The sequence below is a fragment of the Anopheles cruzii genome, chromosome 2, assembly GCF_943734635.1.
Source record: "Anopheles cruzii chromosome 2, idAnoCruzAS_RS32_06, whole genome shotgun sequence".
In the NCBI taxonomy this organism is placed as follows: domain Eukaryota; kingdom Metazoa; phylum Arthropoda; class Insecta; order Diptera; family Culicidae; genus Anopheles; species Anopheles cruzii.
In genome coordinates, this window is record NC_069144.1 from 20,495,148 (window position 1) to 20,513,587 (window position 18,440).

At 48.1% G+C, this 18,440-nt stretch overlaps 1 protein-coding gene across 1 annotated transcript in view; it reads left to right on the top strand.

Moving 5' to 3' along the window:
• The window catches only part of LOC128278631 (tetraspanin-2A), a 41,362-nt gene extending 23,683 nt beyond the window's left edge, over positions 1-17,679 (top strand). The window contains exons 2-4 of the mRNA XM_053017363.1: positions 15,711-15,887; positions 17,040-17,225; positions 17,326-17,679. Of these exons, the coding sequence (XP_052873323.1) occupies positions 15,711-15,887; positions 17,040-17,225; positions 17,326-17,400 (438 nt within the window). The 3' untranslated portion in view covers positions 17,401-17,679. The remainder of the gene's footprint in view (positions 1-15,710; positions 15,888-17,039; positions 17,226-17,325) is intronic.
• Positions 17,680-18,440: the final 761 nt, after the last annotated feature.

Here is an 18,440-nt window from a genome sequence, read left to right on the forward strand (position 1 = left end):
GCGGCGCTCGTGTCCCGCTCGTTGCCAAGATTGGCCTGGTGGGACGGGAAAGGAACGAGGGACGCCGGGACGCCAACCCACCAGATCGTGATGTCTTGATACCCCTGATGAGCGGCAATCCGTTGGATGCCGTGATTCCTAGCCCTCGGTTCTCTCTCTTTATCGGGGTTCAATTTTGCTTTGATGCTGCGGTGTTCAATAAATCCCGAAACGAACGCTTTTACGTTAGGGCTTCCATTTGTAATATCTTTTCAGTGCGTAAGCCCCAACGAAATCAAACAAAATTGTTTTGGTATTTAATTTAATGAATCTTTGAATATTCATAGCGTGAATGAGTAGCTTTCGATTGAGGATTCTGATGCACATTTGGAATGTTTGCCATTCGTTTCCATCCTCAGTGTGCTTGGTGGACGACTTTTTCTAGTGGTCCTCAACATTATTCCAGTTTCTTCGCCAATCTGATCGGGGTATGTCCAAGCGTGCTTGGGTTCAGGATGTCTGTATATAAGCTCGTGCTTTACTCTCAGGTGCCTAGACGCTTTGGCTGCCTGGTTTCAGCTTGGTCTACGTTCATTCATGTCATTTAGGTCAGTTTCGTCGTTGCTTTAAGACCCAGCGATTGTTTAGTTAGAAAATAAATTAAATAAAGTCAGCAAATTAAAAACGTTATTGTAAAAAAAATAAGGAATTCTTTGAGCCACGGGAACTTTTATCCCACACAGTAGCAACGCAATGGCAGAGCGGCCCGACCCGGTGAAAAGGGGAGCCGGGTCCGATTTCCATTTTTGGGTTTTGAAGTGAAAATATTCTCCTAATGGTGATTACATCTCCCCCATGCTCGGACGGATGGATTGTTGATGCTCGAACCAGAGCCCACCCCGTGGTGCGTCCGAACGAGAATCCTGAGACCCGCAAGAATCTGTTAGTTTTTGCAGGGTTTTTATGTGGGAGAACTGGGTTGAGACGGTCAGTGAACGTTAGCCCACAGTGCTCACAGCGATCGAGTACCGCTCGTTGCAAAGTGAAATATACTCTACTACCGCTCGGGATCCACCATTCAGGACCACCCGTGACTGAATGACCCCGACAGGGAGGCCGATTGCCGATTTGTCTGTGCGTTTCGGGAGATTGTTTCTCCAAGTGGCGCGTTGATGAGCTTGTGTTGGATGAGTTTTACTTTGCGATTCCGATCCCGACAAGATGCTGCCCATTTGTCAGCAACGTCATGTCCACTTTTGATGGCAAGACCGATGGGGAAAGGATACCACGGCCCAACCAACCAGGGCCTAAAATAGAGCGCTTCCGGGATCGACTAGAAGACTGGAAGGCCCCAGTCTTTTGCAGGTGTAGGAATGTGTGAATAGAATTTGTTAGTGTGCCCTTTGTGCGTGTGGACAACTTTGAGTTCTTGCCTTTAGCTGCTGACATCATGCTGAGCGCCCTTGGGTGAGTTAAACAAAAGCCCGGGTATTTGGTCCTCAATAATCGGCTCCCAAAAAAGAGTGCGTCATGGTGCGACGGGAAATTTATACATTTTACCGGGAGCACTGTGGCCATTCTGGCAACCTTAGACCATGAACAAAAAACGACGGGGTGAAATGCGGCTCGGGAAATCGATTCCGTTCCACGCGGGCCGCGTTCCAGCGGTATCAGGCAGGACCATGACCCGGTTTCTTCGCACGTTTCGGTGAAGATAGCCCAAGGACGCATAATGTTAGCCGGGACACCTTGCAGGATGTCCCGGCAGCGCACCGCAGGGAACAACTGTATCGAATTGTCGATCTGCCGTCCTTTGCCCGGTAGTGTCCGGTTTTGTTTTGCTGGGCGAAGGAATTACATTAAGCAACGACTGGGGTCCCCGGGGGATACGCACGGCTTACCGGTAGGGAGCGAGGTAAGGCAACGCTGCAAGGAACCTCTCGTGCCACGGACGCTCCCAGAGGATCCTCGGCCTGGGCTGGACAGAAACAGAAAAAGGATAAACACGTTACACGCATAGAATAATACCGCGTGAGCGCGCTCGGGAAAACCAGGAAAACAAATGCTTGGATTGCCCACCGGACACATACCCGAATCCGGAGTCCGAGATGGTCGGCGCGATGCTCGCTGCATAGAAATGAGCCGCACCTCCCCGAGCGGTGGCAGTAGCAAAGTAGCGCTCTAGCCACTCCTAGGAAAAAGGTCCTTCCTTTTTCTGTCAGCGCCATTTTAGATATGAGCAACGTGCATATGAAAAATCCTACACATAAGTGTATGTGGCTCAAAATTAACCCGACTCACGGCATGCATCGAGAGCTGTGACTGATTGGCCCACAGAATGCTGCCGGCGTTCCTGAGAAGCTCCACCTGGGACATGCACCACGAGCTCGTCCTTAGCGCGTGGTGCCGAGCCAACTTCTTGGCGGCTGCGCTTTTCGAAGGATGGTGCGGGATCACCAACATTGCAGTGGCCGTGCCGTGGCGTTGCTGCTGGGAGCGCTGAGTGACAAAATGATAATTTGAAAGTTGATTAAAAATTCGACACAACTTTCCATTTCGATGCATATGAAATGAGAAGCACGACCATGGTTTGGGTGGAAAAAGTGGAGAGCACGCACGCACCCACCTGAACCCCACAGACCGGCAGAGCCATTGACGGTTGGCGGATGATAGGACAGTCATACGACGGGCACGGCCTTGATGCGAAACTTTAGCGATAAGAATCTGGAACCGGTAGTGTGTGTAGGTTTGAGTTTTGCATACCAAAGGGGCACGGGACTCATTTGAATTTCATCAGCGGTCGCGCGTGTGGTTCTGTATTTAGTTTTTCGTCCGGATCACGTATCTAATCCTTTTGGAGTGTGCCGGGGTTCGGTAGCGGCTACCTCGGCTCATAACCACCTAATGTCGGTAGGCTGCAGCTGCCGTCGGTCCAAAAGTCTATTTGATTGGAGATTGCTTTCAATCAAGAAAAACATGCCAATATGCCAGTATTGCCAAATGTGAACTCGAAGTAGGGTTTTGCTGTGCTAGCAGGTCAGTTCAAAAGCTGTCAAATGTATGATACACGCACAGAAGCTCCATTCGCCAAAGGAGTTTCCAACGACGAATGCGAATGATGTTGACCACTGTGGGCGGTTACTTCCCAAAAAAGGGTAGATTGTTGGGTAGAAAATAGGATCACATACAGGGCCGTATGCTTACTATTTTAGAAAAAAAGGGAAAATATAATTGATGGTTTTATCGGTGTCTTTAAAATTAATTCAACTTTAGAGTTAATGTGTATTGCATACCTTCAGGCGTATTTCATTTAGTTGATTCACCAACATAGAATTAAAGAATGGAGATAGAAATTGGCTGAAAAACCAACGATTGAATTTATGCAAATGCGTTGACAAAAAATGACACACATCACAAATTAATATATTAATAATTAATTTATATCATTAAACAACTAAACCAACAAACAACAACTAAACTCTCGCATTTTGTGTCGTTTAAACGCGAAACAGCGAAGCAATAGATGTCGCCCAAAATGTTTTGTTCCAATGCAACGGCGAGGTGTTGTAACCAGCACCAAGAGTCATCGAGACCACGGCACAGCGGGAATTGTTAGCTCGATCGGAAACGAACCGAGCCGCGAGATAAAGAAACACATTTTCCACACGTACGGGCGGGGATGGAAACTGATGGCAACTATCATTTGTTTACCGAGCACAAAAATGCGCACTTCATGCTGATTTACATAATATTGCAGTCCGTAGTCGCCCACTCGGGGGACTGTCCGCCGACCACGCGCGCCAGTTTTTCCCTCGTTTCTCGTCCCCGCTTGCAACGCAAGAGGGAATAAAAGACGGAAAAAGCGACCACACCGGCAAATGGCTTATTTCAGGATGCATTCGACTGCTTCCGGTTCGGCTGACAGCGGGCGGAGATAAATCGCATTGTTGTTTAACGCTTGCCTGCTTGCGGTCGCCCGATCGGAGCAATCGCAGACGCGGTCGTCGCACTGGTCACGGCGATGGAGCCGCCCGGTGGTCGACGAAATGGAGTCGCCTGGTAGTTCACCAAATGGGCATCGGTTTTCTTTTCTTTTTCGCTTTTTTGTCCCAAGCCGTGCCGTTCCTCCTCCGGAGTGAACCGATAAGCTCGGCGCACAAGAGCTGCCCCCCCCGGGTAAGCCGATTAATGTATAAAATCGATGTATAAAATTAATGCTCTTAAATTAGCGACTGTTGCTAACGTCTGACTGGAAGGAAGTTTTAACACACCCAAAGCTGGTCAATTTTCTTTGCAAAACCAATTTCAATTTAGCAAATCCGGTCTTTTAGAAAGCAAAATAACCATAAAACCGCTTCGGTAAAAGTCATTCGTCACAAAAACCCGATGTAGTTTTCAATAAGCCACAGCATTATAAAGAGAATTAGCCATTGAAAACGAAAACCTATAGTGAATGTATTTTGGAAGTAAAAATTGTCTGTTGATAACAAAATAATTCGATTGGAATATTTCGATTTTCGAGCTTAGCGGCATTTTGTTTGACCTACTTTCCCGACGAATCAACGCTCGAATGTGCCACTGTCCACGTCCAAGTGAGTCAAAGAAAAAGCTTGTAACCGAAACCAAAACGACACCGCCAACTTGTCCGGAATGTCTCGAAACAATGCGGCACCGCGACTTACGTTTCGCTTCGATCGCTTTCAGATCGCTGTCGCTGACAGGTCTAATGAACGCCATCGAATCGCCAGACCCACGTCGGTGCTGAATAATGAATTTCAGTATGCCCGTTGCCGGTGACATTCGTACCGCCAACCAGCCCACCGAACTGACAGCCGATCGTCCGTTGCCGGTCCGGTGTCATTCTTTGTCGCCGAGGGGGCAACGATATGTCTTGCGGTGACGGCACCGGACTTTGGTATGAAAACTTTGAACCACCGAACCGAGGGCCAAAGTTTTCTGGGAGACACTGCAAGTGTCAGCGGCCGGTGTGATTGCAACATATGCCGACAGGCGGCTCTTCCGCTCCCAACCATTGAAGTGTGCTGGTAGCTTACCCAACATGACACTTTGGTGTCAATTAAGGCATGAATAATGTAATACGCTGCGGCCTGCAGCCAGAGATCATCATGAATTCAGGAAATACTTTTCTTAGAAGGGGGCTCACCGAACGGGAAAGAAAAACAAAGCACTACCAAAGGCCACCGGCGCCGTCGGGAACACTTTCTTCGCTCCGCAGCGGCCAGCAAACGTTTGCAGCTGACAGGTTTCGGCGGCCCGGGACTTTTGCAGAAAAACCAATTTCAATAATCATCCAACCGAACTAACCGTAGCGACGCACACTTTACGAATCCGACGCGCGCCGGTGACTTGTTTTGTTATGATAATGGCGCACCCTGAAGCACCCGGGGCCCCGACGGACGCCAAACAGGGCCAGGACCTGCCGACTGCCAGACTGCCGGCTGCCAGCACCGATTACAATCTTGTCCGACGCGCGGAAAGAAAACGGCAAACGCATAACTTTAATTGCTTTCACCATGCAGCAGCAGACCGACCGGACCGGAACTGCAGAAGTTGCCGGGCCGGAACTATTACGGACCGTTTTGTTTGCGAATTTGGCTCGTGCATCGTTTCTTTATTGGTCTGCTGCTTTTCCGCACTTTCTGAAGCGTCCATCGTTAGGCACGGACCGAACAGTGCGCGCGTCCGCACTGTCGCAGCGGTCGCTGAAGGCGCATTTAGGGATTTTTCCGACCCCTTAGTCGAGTGTTTTCTTGCAATTTTCCACCTCTTTTCCGCCAGTGTAATGATGCGCAAAATGGCCTCGGAAGATAATGCACCCGGTTCATCGATGTATGAAGTCGCGCTTTTACCATTATACGGCCCGACCGTGATTGCAAATTTGGCAGCCACCGTTTTGGGGTCGCGTTCGGGTCGGCCAAAATTTGATTGTGCAAGATTTTTGATAGCCATAAGCAGCGCTCTGGATGCGTGTGTCCCATACAAATCCAAGACCGGATGTCCTTGTACCTTACATTTTTAATATATACTAAAATATCCAGAGTAACATTACTGACAATCGGTTGCTCTTGAAAGCCATCGATGTTGAGCACAAAATATAAATATTAAATTAAGGAATACATACGTTCATATTCGCCTAATAGTATGCAATCGTTAAGTCACTATTATTAGGCGTCAATCCATTTGCAACATTATTGTTTCTCTACCATTATAAATTATGTGAATGAATTCGGTGTGCACTTATGCTGAAGCAAAGCGTCAACAAAAGCAAACCTTACTCGAAACCGGGGCCGGAATATTGATTTCTGGTGAATTGATTCACTACTCCAAAGTCTTCGCGCTCCCTGGAGTGCAATTTCGTTGCGAGGCTTGCATTCTGCTTTTGTGGTTACCGTACCATACCCGCCAATCTGTTGCCAAGCTGAATCGAATACATTATGTGCCAGTCAAGCATTAAACATTCGCCGCACAGAAAAGTAAAACCTACACTTTCGGGCACATCCCGCCCCGGGATCCGCTGTTTGACAACCAGCGTGAAACAAAGCGAGTCTCCGGCTCCATAGTTACTTCCCATCCCATCCCAATGTGGCCCCTTCAGTGCAGCAGGAGAAAGTTTACCATCGTTACCGCTACACCAGGGCGCATTACCTCCGCCAAGCGGGACAACCTTTTTGGGGGCTGCTTGCATTTACTGTACGGAAAAAGGCCCGGGTTCCTGTTCTTCACACACAAAGCAGGCCCGGAAATCGAAAGAGACGGCCGCAGCACCGGCGAACCGTCGAGCGGCTTAAATGAAACCGAGAAAGCAATCGGTCCGTAAAGAATGGGCCCCGAACGCCCTACCTCACGCTGCGTGCACAGGTTTTGAAACCATCGTTTTCCAGAAACCCAGCAACCCTGCAAGGCTCGGAGGGTCCCGAAAACATTTCTCAAGCCAAAAATACCAAACTCCCTGGGGAGTGCCGGTGGAATCATAAAAAAAGCATCGCCAGAGTGAGGCCAGATAAAAGCAACGCCAATGTTTACCAATACCTCGGCAGACGAGACGTAACTTGCATCTTGTTGGGCCGTTCGTTGCATTGCCTACCGGGGTTCCGAACAGGGTTTGCCACAGGAATCACGATCTCGTCCTCTCGGTGAGCGGATTGTTTGCTGCTCTTCGCCCTTTGCGATGATCGAACTTCTTTCGAACTGGAAGTGGGCCACCTGCCGGCCGGTCCCGCTGCCCTGCGGAGTGTGCTTTTGCATAGATGCATCCGTACGAAGTAATTTAAACTTTCGTCGCCATCGCTGGAAATCCATCGCTTGTGGTGTGCTCGGGGTTTTCGTGGAAACTACCCGGATGAAGCCTGTACTACCTTTGACCTAGCCTCTCTTTACTAGGCTGTTGCTCTTAGTTTTTAAGCGACTTTCCAGTGTATGTTGGCCCGTTTTTCGAAACATGAGAATCTTTTCAACATTATCAAGTTGATCATGAATCTTGTTGTTGTATAGAAACGCAAATTAGGGGAAAAATCCAAGAAAAATATTGCAACATCAAACTAACAACAATGAGGTACAAGTGGACTACGAATCGGAAAGAGAACGTTCAATGCTTACCAACAAAACGGAGCTGAGCACAGTGTGTTCGAACGGAACGATTCTTAACCGCCAATGTGTGCTTAAACACAACTTTAATCAACCCCACATAACGCTTCGGTCAGCTGCCGGCCAACCACAGCCAACGGTATTTCTTGAGGCTCCGATAATTAATATCAACCGGCCAGGGCCAACCAGGATGCTAACCACCAATCTGGGCAACGATGCACGGCTGTTTGTTTGGTGGGTTGCTATGTTTATCACCACCGTGTGTGTGTGTGTGTGGGTCGGCTATCGGTTGTCAATGTTTAAAACCGATGTTTGTACTACATTCGGATGACTTTCATTGGTGGCCAGCTTGTTGACCGGAATAATGCGATGCTTAGAAATCGTAACATTCGCAGCACTGCCACAGGCGCTCCCATTTCAGGTGCGTTTGGAATTAGTAACGGATCAGAAGTTAAGTGGTTCGATTTTCAGAATTTTCCGGATGAAAATTGTACGCCATTCGCGTAACTTTGAACGCCAACTTTGACCAGAGCCGTGCTGAATGTGTTCCTTCTCAGCTCCCTACTCCATTAAGCCGTCGCTATGTAAACGACACAAACAATCGGATTGGCAAATCGCTTCACTTATTTCTTCCGACTGCATGACTGCTTCGCGAGTGCTTCGCTCAGCCTCAAGAGCTATGCTCAGCCGCTTCGGTCAACCCGTCTGGATCTGGCTGGACGGCCGGCGGTTGTGAGATTTGGAGTTTCACCCGAGTAATACCAGAAACGTTGTGAATCTCGTTTATTTATCGGTTTCTCGACGCGCTTCACCAGGCTCTTCGCCGTTATTCTGTGCGATAAAAGCGTGACATGGAGAAGATCGCGATCATCGGGATCTCTACTATTCTACACCGTGGACCGAGTACGTGAGTAGGAAGCGATGGCTCGGATGGTCCGCGACACAGAATGTGTTTCATACATAAATTTTCATTATTTATTCTCAACATTGCTGCATAGGCGCCGGAGGCGAACGGGCTCACGGGAAATGGAAAATCTGTGCAAAACGAACGCTCCGTTCAGTGGCGGGGTGGTGAAAAATTGTCCCATTGATGACGTCGGCAATTCGTACTGCGAATAAGAATGAGATCGATGCCACCCGCGATGGGTGGTGTGTTTTTTTCTTAACGTTTGATGGAATGTGTGTACTCTTATCTCGTGACGCTTCAAATACGTTTGAATTGCGATTTTTTTATCAACACTACAGAGCAAAAGATGGGCTTGGAAGGCTTGGCAAAAATCGAAACCGAAGGGAGCTCTGCATTACTCCAACCTCGTGCTAAGCGTGTTTGTGCTTAGGACGCAGTTTTGCCTCTTTTGAATTCGTACGGTGCCTAAAATGCGGCAACGGCAGCTTCGAAATTATGCTTCTTGTCTTCCTCTCAACGAAAGAACTCATACATATCAGCATTACTCTCTTAAGTTTGACCCACTAACGGTGTGCTTTAGTAGTTAAGCTCCCAATACCTATTTTCATCTTTCTGAGGTCACTCTGATTTTGGCCAGCCAGTATCGGATCTTTGACGACCAATAAAGCCGAGTTAAATTCACCAGAATGTGGAATCAAATATTGGTTCAAGTGCCGGGTGCCTTTATTGAGAGCAATGGCACCATTACGGCATCAAAATAAAGTACGATTGGAGTGGACACATCGTACACTGTGCCTAAATTGCTGCCACCCACACACACACACACACACACACACACACGGTGCATGGTAATCGAATTGTCTAGCCTTAACCTTAACGTGCATTCAGGAACGCCTGGAATCGGTTAGCTATTAGTTAGCCAGCACGTGCGTCCTTAAAAACGATCCCAAAGCCAAGGCGCAATCGGGACGGCACGTAACGGACGGAAAACCTGGGCTGCTTCCGGTGCGGAAACTGGATCATTTGGGCGCACACACACGGGCGAGCGCCGTGATGATTAATCAATTAAGTTTTCATAATGGATTTATGAATAATGAGCAGTTGTCAGATGTCTGGACTAGCTGTGCGCCTAGACCAACCACAGCCGGTGCCGGACCGCCCCGGACCAGGCTTATTGTAGGTAGCAAATTGCTTCGAAAACGAACCAAACCGAAAAAAAAACATGGGAAAAAGACCAATGCCCTGTCCGTCGCACTCGCTCGCAACGGAGAGAGCGAGAGAGAAAAGTCGGGAAATCGAGATGATAACAAATGAGAAGCAGAATCGATAAAAAAAAGTGCACCAAACCAGACCGCCAAACCGGTAATCGGGAAGTGAGGCAGAAAAGGGGGGACAGAGGGTGAGAGAGAGAGAGCGCGGGAGGCCACAGACTTGGCCGGCGATGAGCCCGCGTGCCAGCGAGATGATGAAAAATGACAAAAATTTCCAATCACATCACGGAAATTGGTTTTCATAACGTCCGGTTCGTGACAACGGGCGAACCGCTCCGGAATGCGGCCCAACCTGCTGCGGAAGATGCTGCGAGGAATGCTGCGCTTGGCTCTGTGGTCCTCCACAGGACACCAGGATGGGCCGCAGTCGGATTGACCAACGTGGCGTCCGGCAGAGCCCGGATGGTGGCGGTCCGGCCCTCCCCTCTGATGTCTGTGATATTGTTGGCTTCGGCGCGCGAAGTGCCGAAGGAAGGCAGTCCCCATTCCTGGAGTGCTTCCTGTTCCCTGTTATGTAAGGACCTGTTTTAGTTAGGCAGGCGCAGCGGTAAAGGATGCACCCCACAGGAACCCTATGAAAAGAAGGAGAAAAAAATCGCGATAAAAAGTGAAACAAAGCGGTTTTGAAAAAAGGACACACAGGAAGAGAGAGTTTCAAGCCTCGGGCAGAGTCGAACAGACCAGTCAGCCGTGCGCTCAGCTCCTTCCCGAGCGATGGTGGTGGACTCAGTTTTTTTGGGACTTTTTGCCTCCCATGCTGATCGGGGGACAGATGGGGAAACTATTTTTTTTTTCTTACGTCTGATTCTTCCACACCGGTAGAATACACCGGTTTGTCGCATTGCCGGCAGCTATTGAGGTTCCTTCAGCAGCAGCGCTGAAGCAGGCGTTTGGTGTTTGGTGGCCATTTTCGATCCAGTGGTTCCAAGGACCCAAAAAGGCACGAACGATGTGGACGTGGACGCCCGGCAAGATTGTTGTAATTTTTACTCACCGCCCAGCCGGACGTTGGGCTACTTGAGAAACAATTGACAACTAGTGGAGTGGCCTCGGTTGAAGATAGCTTGCAGTAACTCTAGATAACCGGAAATGAAAAGATTGTCCGATCGTGATTCAGAAGCCGGGCACTGTAGAGCTGAACATTTCGAACAAACGACAGTTGAAAGCAGCTTTCAGAACGCGAGCTATCTGATGCTATCCGGAACGAGGGCCCAAATATTCTGGAACCGAAGGACTTTACAATATTTCCTTTCAGGAATTCATTTCTGGTTTTGTAACTGTTCTCACTGCATCTAAGATTGGACCTAGTGCGTTGGATCGATTCTTACATGAGGAGCAGATCAAGTTATGATATTACTTAAGCAATTTTCTTCAGAAAGTTATTGAGTCATTTCACGTGAACGTATGTACTTGTCCTTGAAATCCTTTCGTAGTTCTCTAGTTAATGTATCAGAGGTAGTAACATTAGCGGTTAATTTGGCCGAAGACAACCTTAACCAACGTAGATGTCAGCAACTCTTAGCTCAAGGATCTCCCGTCACTATCTGCATACAGTGACAAGAAAACGTTTTTTGAAAACTTGTCGCCATTCAAACTCCGAAGGGTGCATTGTGTTCTGTACGATACAGCCCATTGACATCGATATGCACTTTCTTCTTCGCCATGAACGATCTGAGAGGTGGACGAAATCGCTTGCCATGCAAACCGCCTGCCACTCGTTGCTTATTCATAGCCCATGGAATGTCTGGCCTCTTCGTCTTGGCCGCTCCTCGGCCGAGTTAAGAAAGTCAATCTTCGCAGCACGGGTAGGCCAATAAATCCACCCGCCAGCGTCGGTCGGACTGCATTCTGAGCGCACCGGTAGGCAGGGTTTTCCAATATTTATGATCCTCTTTCAACCGACCGACAAGAACCCTACCGAGCTCACCAGACTCATCGAGACATCGAGAAGGTTGTGCGCATAATAATGAACCAGGCGGCGGTGGGAAGAAAAACGTTCGACATGTAGAAGGCGCCTCCTTCTGACTGAATAGGCACCCTGCACCACTTGGCTGGCAAGCAAAGCCTCTCTTCCCGTCCACGAGGCTGCGTGTCGTTTGATGTTGTAACATAATTTGTAAGAATAGTATTCCTTTCCGTCGTCAGCATGGGAAACGGCGTGTGCGGCCCGGTACGGTGGACCCACTCACGACACCATTTTGTCACGTCCGTCAGGTGTCCTTTCCCGCCTATCAGGTAGGTTCGGGAGGGAAAGGTACTCACCCCACTCGGAATGGTATCTTTAGTCGATCAGGCAAGTTCCATAAGTCAACGAACGGGTTGAACTGCACGTTAAATGGTGGAACTTCACACGGCCCTTACGACCATTAGCTATACATCAGGCGGAGACCCGCCCCGGCCGAGTCAGGTTCGTGCGATAGGCAATTTAAAGAAAGAAGAACCTAAATGAGCTTGAATACGTTTTAGCTACCTAAAGCGGTTGGTGAAATTGTTTCCGGAATAAAATAATAACTTCATATTGACAGACTCGGTCGGTACTTATTCCATAGAAAAACAATGTCACAAATTGCAAACATCTAGGCGTATGTTATGAATTTTGGAATGACACGAAAAGCGCCAGAAACTATGTAACTTGAACTATAAGCTACTATGGCAGGTAGTCAATGTGTTCTCTTGCTACTTTTTCCCAAAGTAGTTGATATCGATGTTGTAGTATTACTTTAAAAAATGAATTAAACCAATTCAGCTTCTACTTTTTATATCTACGTATCTATCAGGATTCTGCGGCATCCTGAGAAAATCCTACTGAGCGTTGATAATTTTATGCAGCTTGATAGTTCGATAGTAGAAAAAGTGAATATACTTGTAACGTCGAGTGCAGTCACTATAATGCTCTGTTTACAGCACCAGAACGCTTCAAACGTAAAAAGTCTTTTCACTTATTTTTGCTCAAACATACTCAAAACGACTGTTAATGCGATCCTATTGAAACGGGGTTTGTTGAAACAAAAACCTGCTCTGTACCTTCGTTAGCGTTAGCTGGCGTAATAAAAAAGTGCTATGCCTTCATTAAACCTATTGACTTTTCAATACCACCTCTTCACTTGGTTCGAAGTGGACGGTTCAGCAATGGTCAGCGGCGTTGAGTTGCAGTTGGGCGCTGCACCCGGCTGACCTGGAACCGGTGGAGCGTCGGTCCGGCGGGTCGTTCCATTAGCAAATATTGAATGGCTTTAGTTGATTGAATTTTTCATCGAGAGAGTTCAATTTGACGTTTTTTGCTGCTTCCCTCCCGGTGGACTGTATGATTACTGCTCGCCCCGAAGAAAGGTGCACCGGGGTCCATTACCGGGAGTCCGGTGTCCTTTGGCCGGTTACGGGACGCACCCTCTAAGGCTGGACCCTTTCAGCGCTGAAGCTCCGAGTTCAATTATGGACCATTTTCGTCCACGGTTCTGGAGCTACTACAATCTACTCGAAACCAACCGGCAGCCGGCAGTTTTGTGCTCGTAAATGGCCCCAGTCAATAAGCCAATCACCGAGCACGACCACCTTCGCTCCGCTTTGCATTCATTCACCCACCCAGCGACTAAATTATTATATTCACGCAAACCCTGCCAGCATAAACAGCCAACCGCCAGCCTTGCTGCCCTTTCGGTGCAGCCATCCCGGGTAACGAAGGATGAATTTTTCATAACGCAAATGAAGCTTTAGACCTTACCGAACGAGCACGCCCGTGTTTTTCTTTTTTCGCAGAGCCCGTTCTCAATCATTTCTTGGGGCCCATTTTGTTGGGCCCATTGATCCGTTGTAGTGAAATTGGTATCGGCCCGCGGGCCGTTGGGTTGCGTAACCACGGGAAGCAGCCCTCGAACCCGGGGGGAACTGATGTATTCAGAAGTTTAATTGAATTCACCTGCACCAGCTTGAAGGACGCGCTCTAGGGCGAAGGACGCGTTATGAAGAGTAGTTTGAAAGCATGTGCCAGAAGGTGCGAGCTACGTCAAGAAATGGCCCACGATCAGGTTGCGGTGAGCGAGGTTATAATAATCAGGTGGGCACAATACGTCAGCCGGCTAGGCACACGCAACCAGCGCTCCCGATTTATGAGAATTATTTATCGTTTATTTTTGTCGTGAATTAAACGTCACTACATTATGGCACTACGACCCCGTTCGCGCGAAAAGGTGCTCCATATTTATGTGTTCAAACTCCGCTTATGGCGCCAATGATTGGCGGGAACAGGTTGGCGTTATGGGCGATAGCGCTGGCTAGAGAAAGACGAAAGGTAAAATTATCCCCAAAAGTAGCCCTTTGTGCATGGCATCGCTCAACATCTCGTTCGTTTGAAGTGAATATTGAAAACAATCTCACAATCCCATACATATTCAGCAGATTGGACCCATTCTAGTGGTGTGCGCCTAAAGGTATGCGTGTGAAATGGAACCGAAGCGCTTACGCTGCACGTTCTCCTGTTATAAATATAAGGTCACGTTTACCGTGTTTAGCGATCCGTATGAAGTATTTTAAATCGTTCACATCGTTTCACCACAAGAACTTGGAGCTCTCCGTGCATTATTACTCGAATATACGCAACAGTAAATTGCTAGGCACCCTTCATAATCCTTTTGTTTTATACCTACTCCCCACAAAACGAAATAAAAACAGGATTCAGCAAGGTGAAGACCAAAAACACCGCACCACCGGCGGGGTTGTTTGGCTTATTGACACACGGGGGACACATTTTAATCGCTCAACTCACGCCGTCGAACGCGGTGGTGGTGGTGGTAGAGACCGCTCACACAGCTTAATTTATCAGCGGCAGGATAATCGGCTCGTTACATGGCTTAATCATGTTTGTAATTGTGCAATTTTCCAAGTTTCCGTTGCCCCATCGTCGGTCGGTGGAAAACGAATTTTGTCCCGCCGATGGCGCCGGATAACTCGTCGGGCCGAATCGAGCCGGGTGGGTAATTGTTAAAGCGTAGCCGTAATTAATTTTTCGTTCGATGGCGTTCTTTGTCGAACAGGTGAAACACAGTTCGGTTCAGCTTCTTCGGCGGGCTCGTCGGGGCGCGCCCAGTCAATCGGCGGCAATCAGAGGCTTAATCGATGCCACCCACCCCCCACGAGCGGCCCATTGCTCGCGGGATTGTAAAATGTGCGTAAAATATTGATACAATGCAAACGACAACAAAAAACCACCACACAATCGGCCGGGTGCTGTTGTGCTGTTTGTTTCTCCGCTGATTATAGCCTCGAGTGTGCGGACAGTTTGTTTGCGCAGCTGTTTCCCGGTTTTCCCGTTTAATCGAGGTGCAGTATTTAATTACGCACTATCTGTGCCTGCAATGGCTGTATTGAAAGCTATCTTTTAGGCTATCATCTCGGCGGTGCTTCTAGTATAGCTCTCATTTCGCTCGGATTGCTCGGATTGCTCGGATTTGATGACGCTTAAACTTCCGGGTCAATGAATCGGTTAAAACGAAAACAATGGATAAAATAGTATAATAAAATGTTTGAACAGTCCATAAAACTATGTTTAATTGGGACAGTATTTGATCATCAAAACGGCTCCATCTTCTTACATTTGCTGGTTAACGATATCAGCATAAGATTTGCTAACACTTCAATTAAAGAAAAAAAAATATTCATACAAGAGATTTTTTCAATCTATTCTAAATTTGTAACCCTTTGTTAAATTTGTTACGCTCTGGCTGCCATGTTGTCGACATTGTTCGTTAAATAATGAAATTGTTACTCCAAGTGTTACTAAATTAAATCTGGGAATCGATTTTTTGCACCATTTCTCAACACGACCAGTGGGTTCAACCATTGGCAACCGTTAAGCTTTAATGATAATCTACTGTCTTTCGATTTATGCGCCCTCACACAGAGACAAACCAGAGAGTGAATGTGATCAAAAACCATTTTAATCCCTCTTCCAGTTCATTGGGACGCAAGTGCTCCTGTTCGTGCTGACCGTGATCGGGTCGGCCATTCTGCTCGACTTCTCCACAATGAACTCCAGCATCCAGCCGCTGATTCGCCACACGATGCTCCGCTTCATCGTCACCTCCGAGCACCCGCACTCGTCGGCCGCCCTGAAGCTGATCCAGGAGAGTGTAAGTACCCGCCACGGCCAGCTGCAAGTTGCATTCGAGCTAAGCCTCGAACGAGGCAGCCTGGGCCCGGCTAGACCAGGGCCCCGGACCCGGGACTAAAGAGTTTCACAGCACAGTTCATTAATCCATTATTGAAATCAAACACCGAGCACCCGGCTTAGCTAGGCTCGGGACGGGTCTGTGTCGGCGGAGTGACACTTCGTCACAGGCCTTCGTTGTCCGCATCGTATCGTCTGCCGGTCTGCGGAACAATGGAATTAATTGTGAAATGTGAGCTTCTAATGGATATTTGTTTAGCCTCGCTCCACCAGGCTCGCCCCACACGGCGGGCGATCCTTGTTCTTTCGGCCCGGCTCAAGTTGCCAGGGGCTCGGGGTGGCGAGCATGAGGTCCTCCCCATTTGGTGCTCCGATAGAGGATCATGGCCCTTTATCGATTGTAGGCAAATATTAAACAATCATCTTATCGTTTACGAATTGGCGTTATTGTTCTCAGCTGAGAACGTGCCTTTCGCCAACAACCGGTAACCTTCAAAGGAAATTTTTATGTTTCAATTTAACGATGCAAAGTTTGCTACAAAATCAGAGTCGTGATCAAAGCTGACTGTTTTCTTTTTTGCATTTTTTCGAATTCATTTGAAAATGTTGTTGAATTATTTTTCCGTTTACAATGAAACATTGTTTTAAATAATGCCTGGACAGAACGGCGGAAAGGTATTTAAAATACTTTCCAATGCCATCGATCTCCTTAAGCATCCCGCTACGAACTGAAAAGGATTGTCCCTAAATAGATCGACTTCTGTCGAGAAGCGTATCGTGACCGACCGTAACCGTAATCAGCTTTCTGCTTTTTGAACGAATGCTCCCATTTGCCCTCCGGCAACCTCTTTTAAGCCCACCCAACTAAAGTGGGTCTCCTTTGGAGCCAGGATAATTAAGGAAGCCTCATCGTCGTCGAGGAGAGTGGGTTCCTTCTGGGTGCTCCGATTGGTAAATTGTACCCGATATTGGCGCTCTTCTAATGAGTGAGTGCTTTTTCACGAGCGACAACGTGACCGTAACTTCCACCCAACGTGACCACTTCCGGGACTCGACTGACCAGCCCACGCCTTGCCTAACGGCTCCGAATGCTTCGAATTGTGGTGCGTTTCAGATTGGCTGCTGTGGAGCGGACGGACCGAACGATTACATGGTCATGCGCCAGCCATTGCCGCTCGAGTGCCGCGACACCGTCACCGGAAATGCGTTCTTCCACGGCTGCGTCAACGAGCTGACCTGGTTCCTGGAGGACAAGTCGGTGTGGGCCGCCATCATGGCGATGATACTGGCGGCAGTTCACGTGAGTTGCACTCCGCACTGCTCGGTGTGGTCCATTACCTCGGTGTGTCCATCTGACTGAGCGTCCTCACGTCCGTTTTTCCTCCCCATCTCACACGCAGACTTGCAACGGCGTGCTGGGCATCGTCCTCGTGCAAGCTCTGAAGCGCGAAGAGGAAGCGATGAACCGGCGCTAGAGGCCGAACCCGGCACTTCCAAGCCGATCCCAGAGAGGAAGAAGGAAGACCAGACCACAGACAGACAGCAGCAACAACAACAACAACAAAAACACATCCATAGACGAGCATGACGAGCTATGACAAGCGGCGTGCGGTGTTATCAGCTACAGTATTTAGGGGCTACGAGTGTGGTGGTGCCATTGTTTTTTTTTCGTGTATTTCTTTGCATTAAGGTCAGTACTTAGCAGCGACAGTGTCAGCATTTTCACCCATCTTAAGAGTCGATTTATGATAATAAAAATCACTAGGCTTACATACCGCTGGTTTCGTGTTCAGTTTGTCTGAATTGGGAGCAGAACGGGAAGGTAAGCAGTGCAGGACCTGGACACGTTCCTCGACGAACCAAACAGTTTCGGAACCTCATTCCATAAATCAATGAACAAATAAAATAAATTAAATACATGAACAAATTATAGTTGCATACTTTTACACTCATGAAAAGATAAATACCTACCAACAGACGCCACCTTAGGACATGAATTAGTACAAACTGAGTTTTTTTGGTCCTAACTTTGGTGTTGTTAAAAATGAATAACGTTGACACCTATTCCATATGTTTTCCTGTTGTTTTGGTAATATCTTTATGGAACTTCCAAAACAGTGGTTCATTCCAATAACTCCTGAAGTGCCTCAACTTGAACAGGATCAAGGCCACGTTTTACAAATCTTTGCGGTGTCACGGTTCGGGAATGATATAAACAATCCGCCACGCAGTCTACGATGGTGAATAAAACCAAATTAAAGCTTATGCTTCCATCAGCACGTAACAGAGCGAAAGACACCTCCAACGTTAACCCATTCTCGGAAGTCGTTTCCGAAGCGAAACAGCTTTTCCTTCAGCGCCCTCCAAGTGTTCAAAACAAAAAGAATTATTAGACGCCGGGTCGGTGCCGGGTGGCTGGTGTGCGACCTTTTAACTGTGCCCCAACCCAGATGGCCCACAGGGGAGGGAGCTACACCGAATGGCGTGTAAATCCTTCCTCGAAAAGTCAAACCAC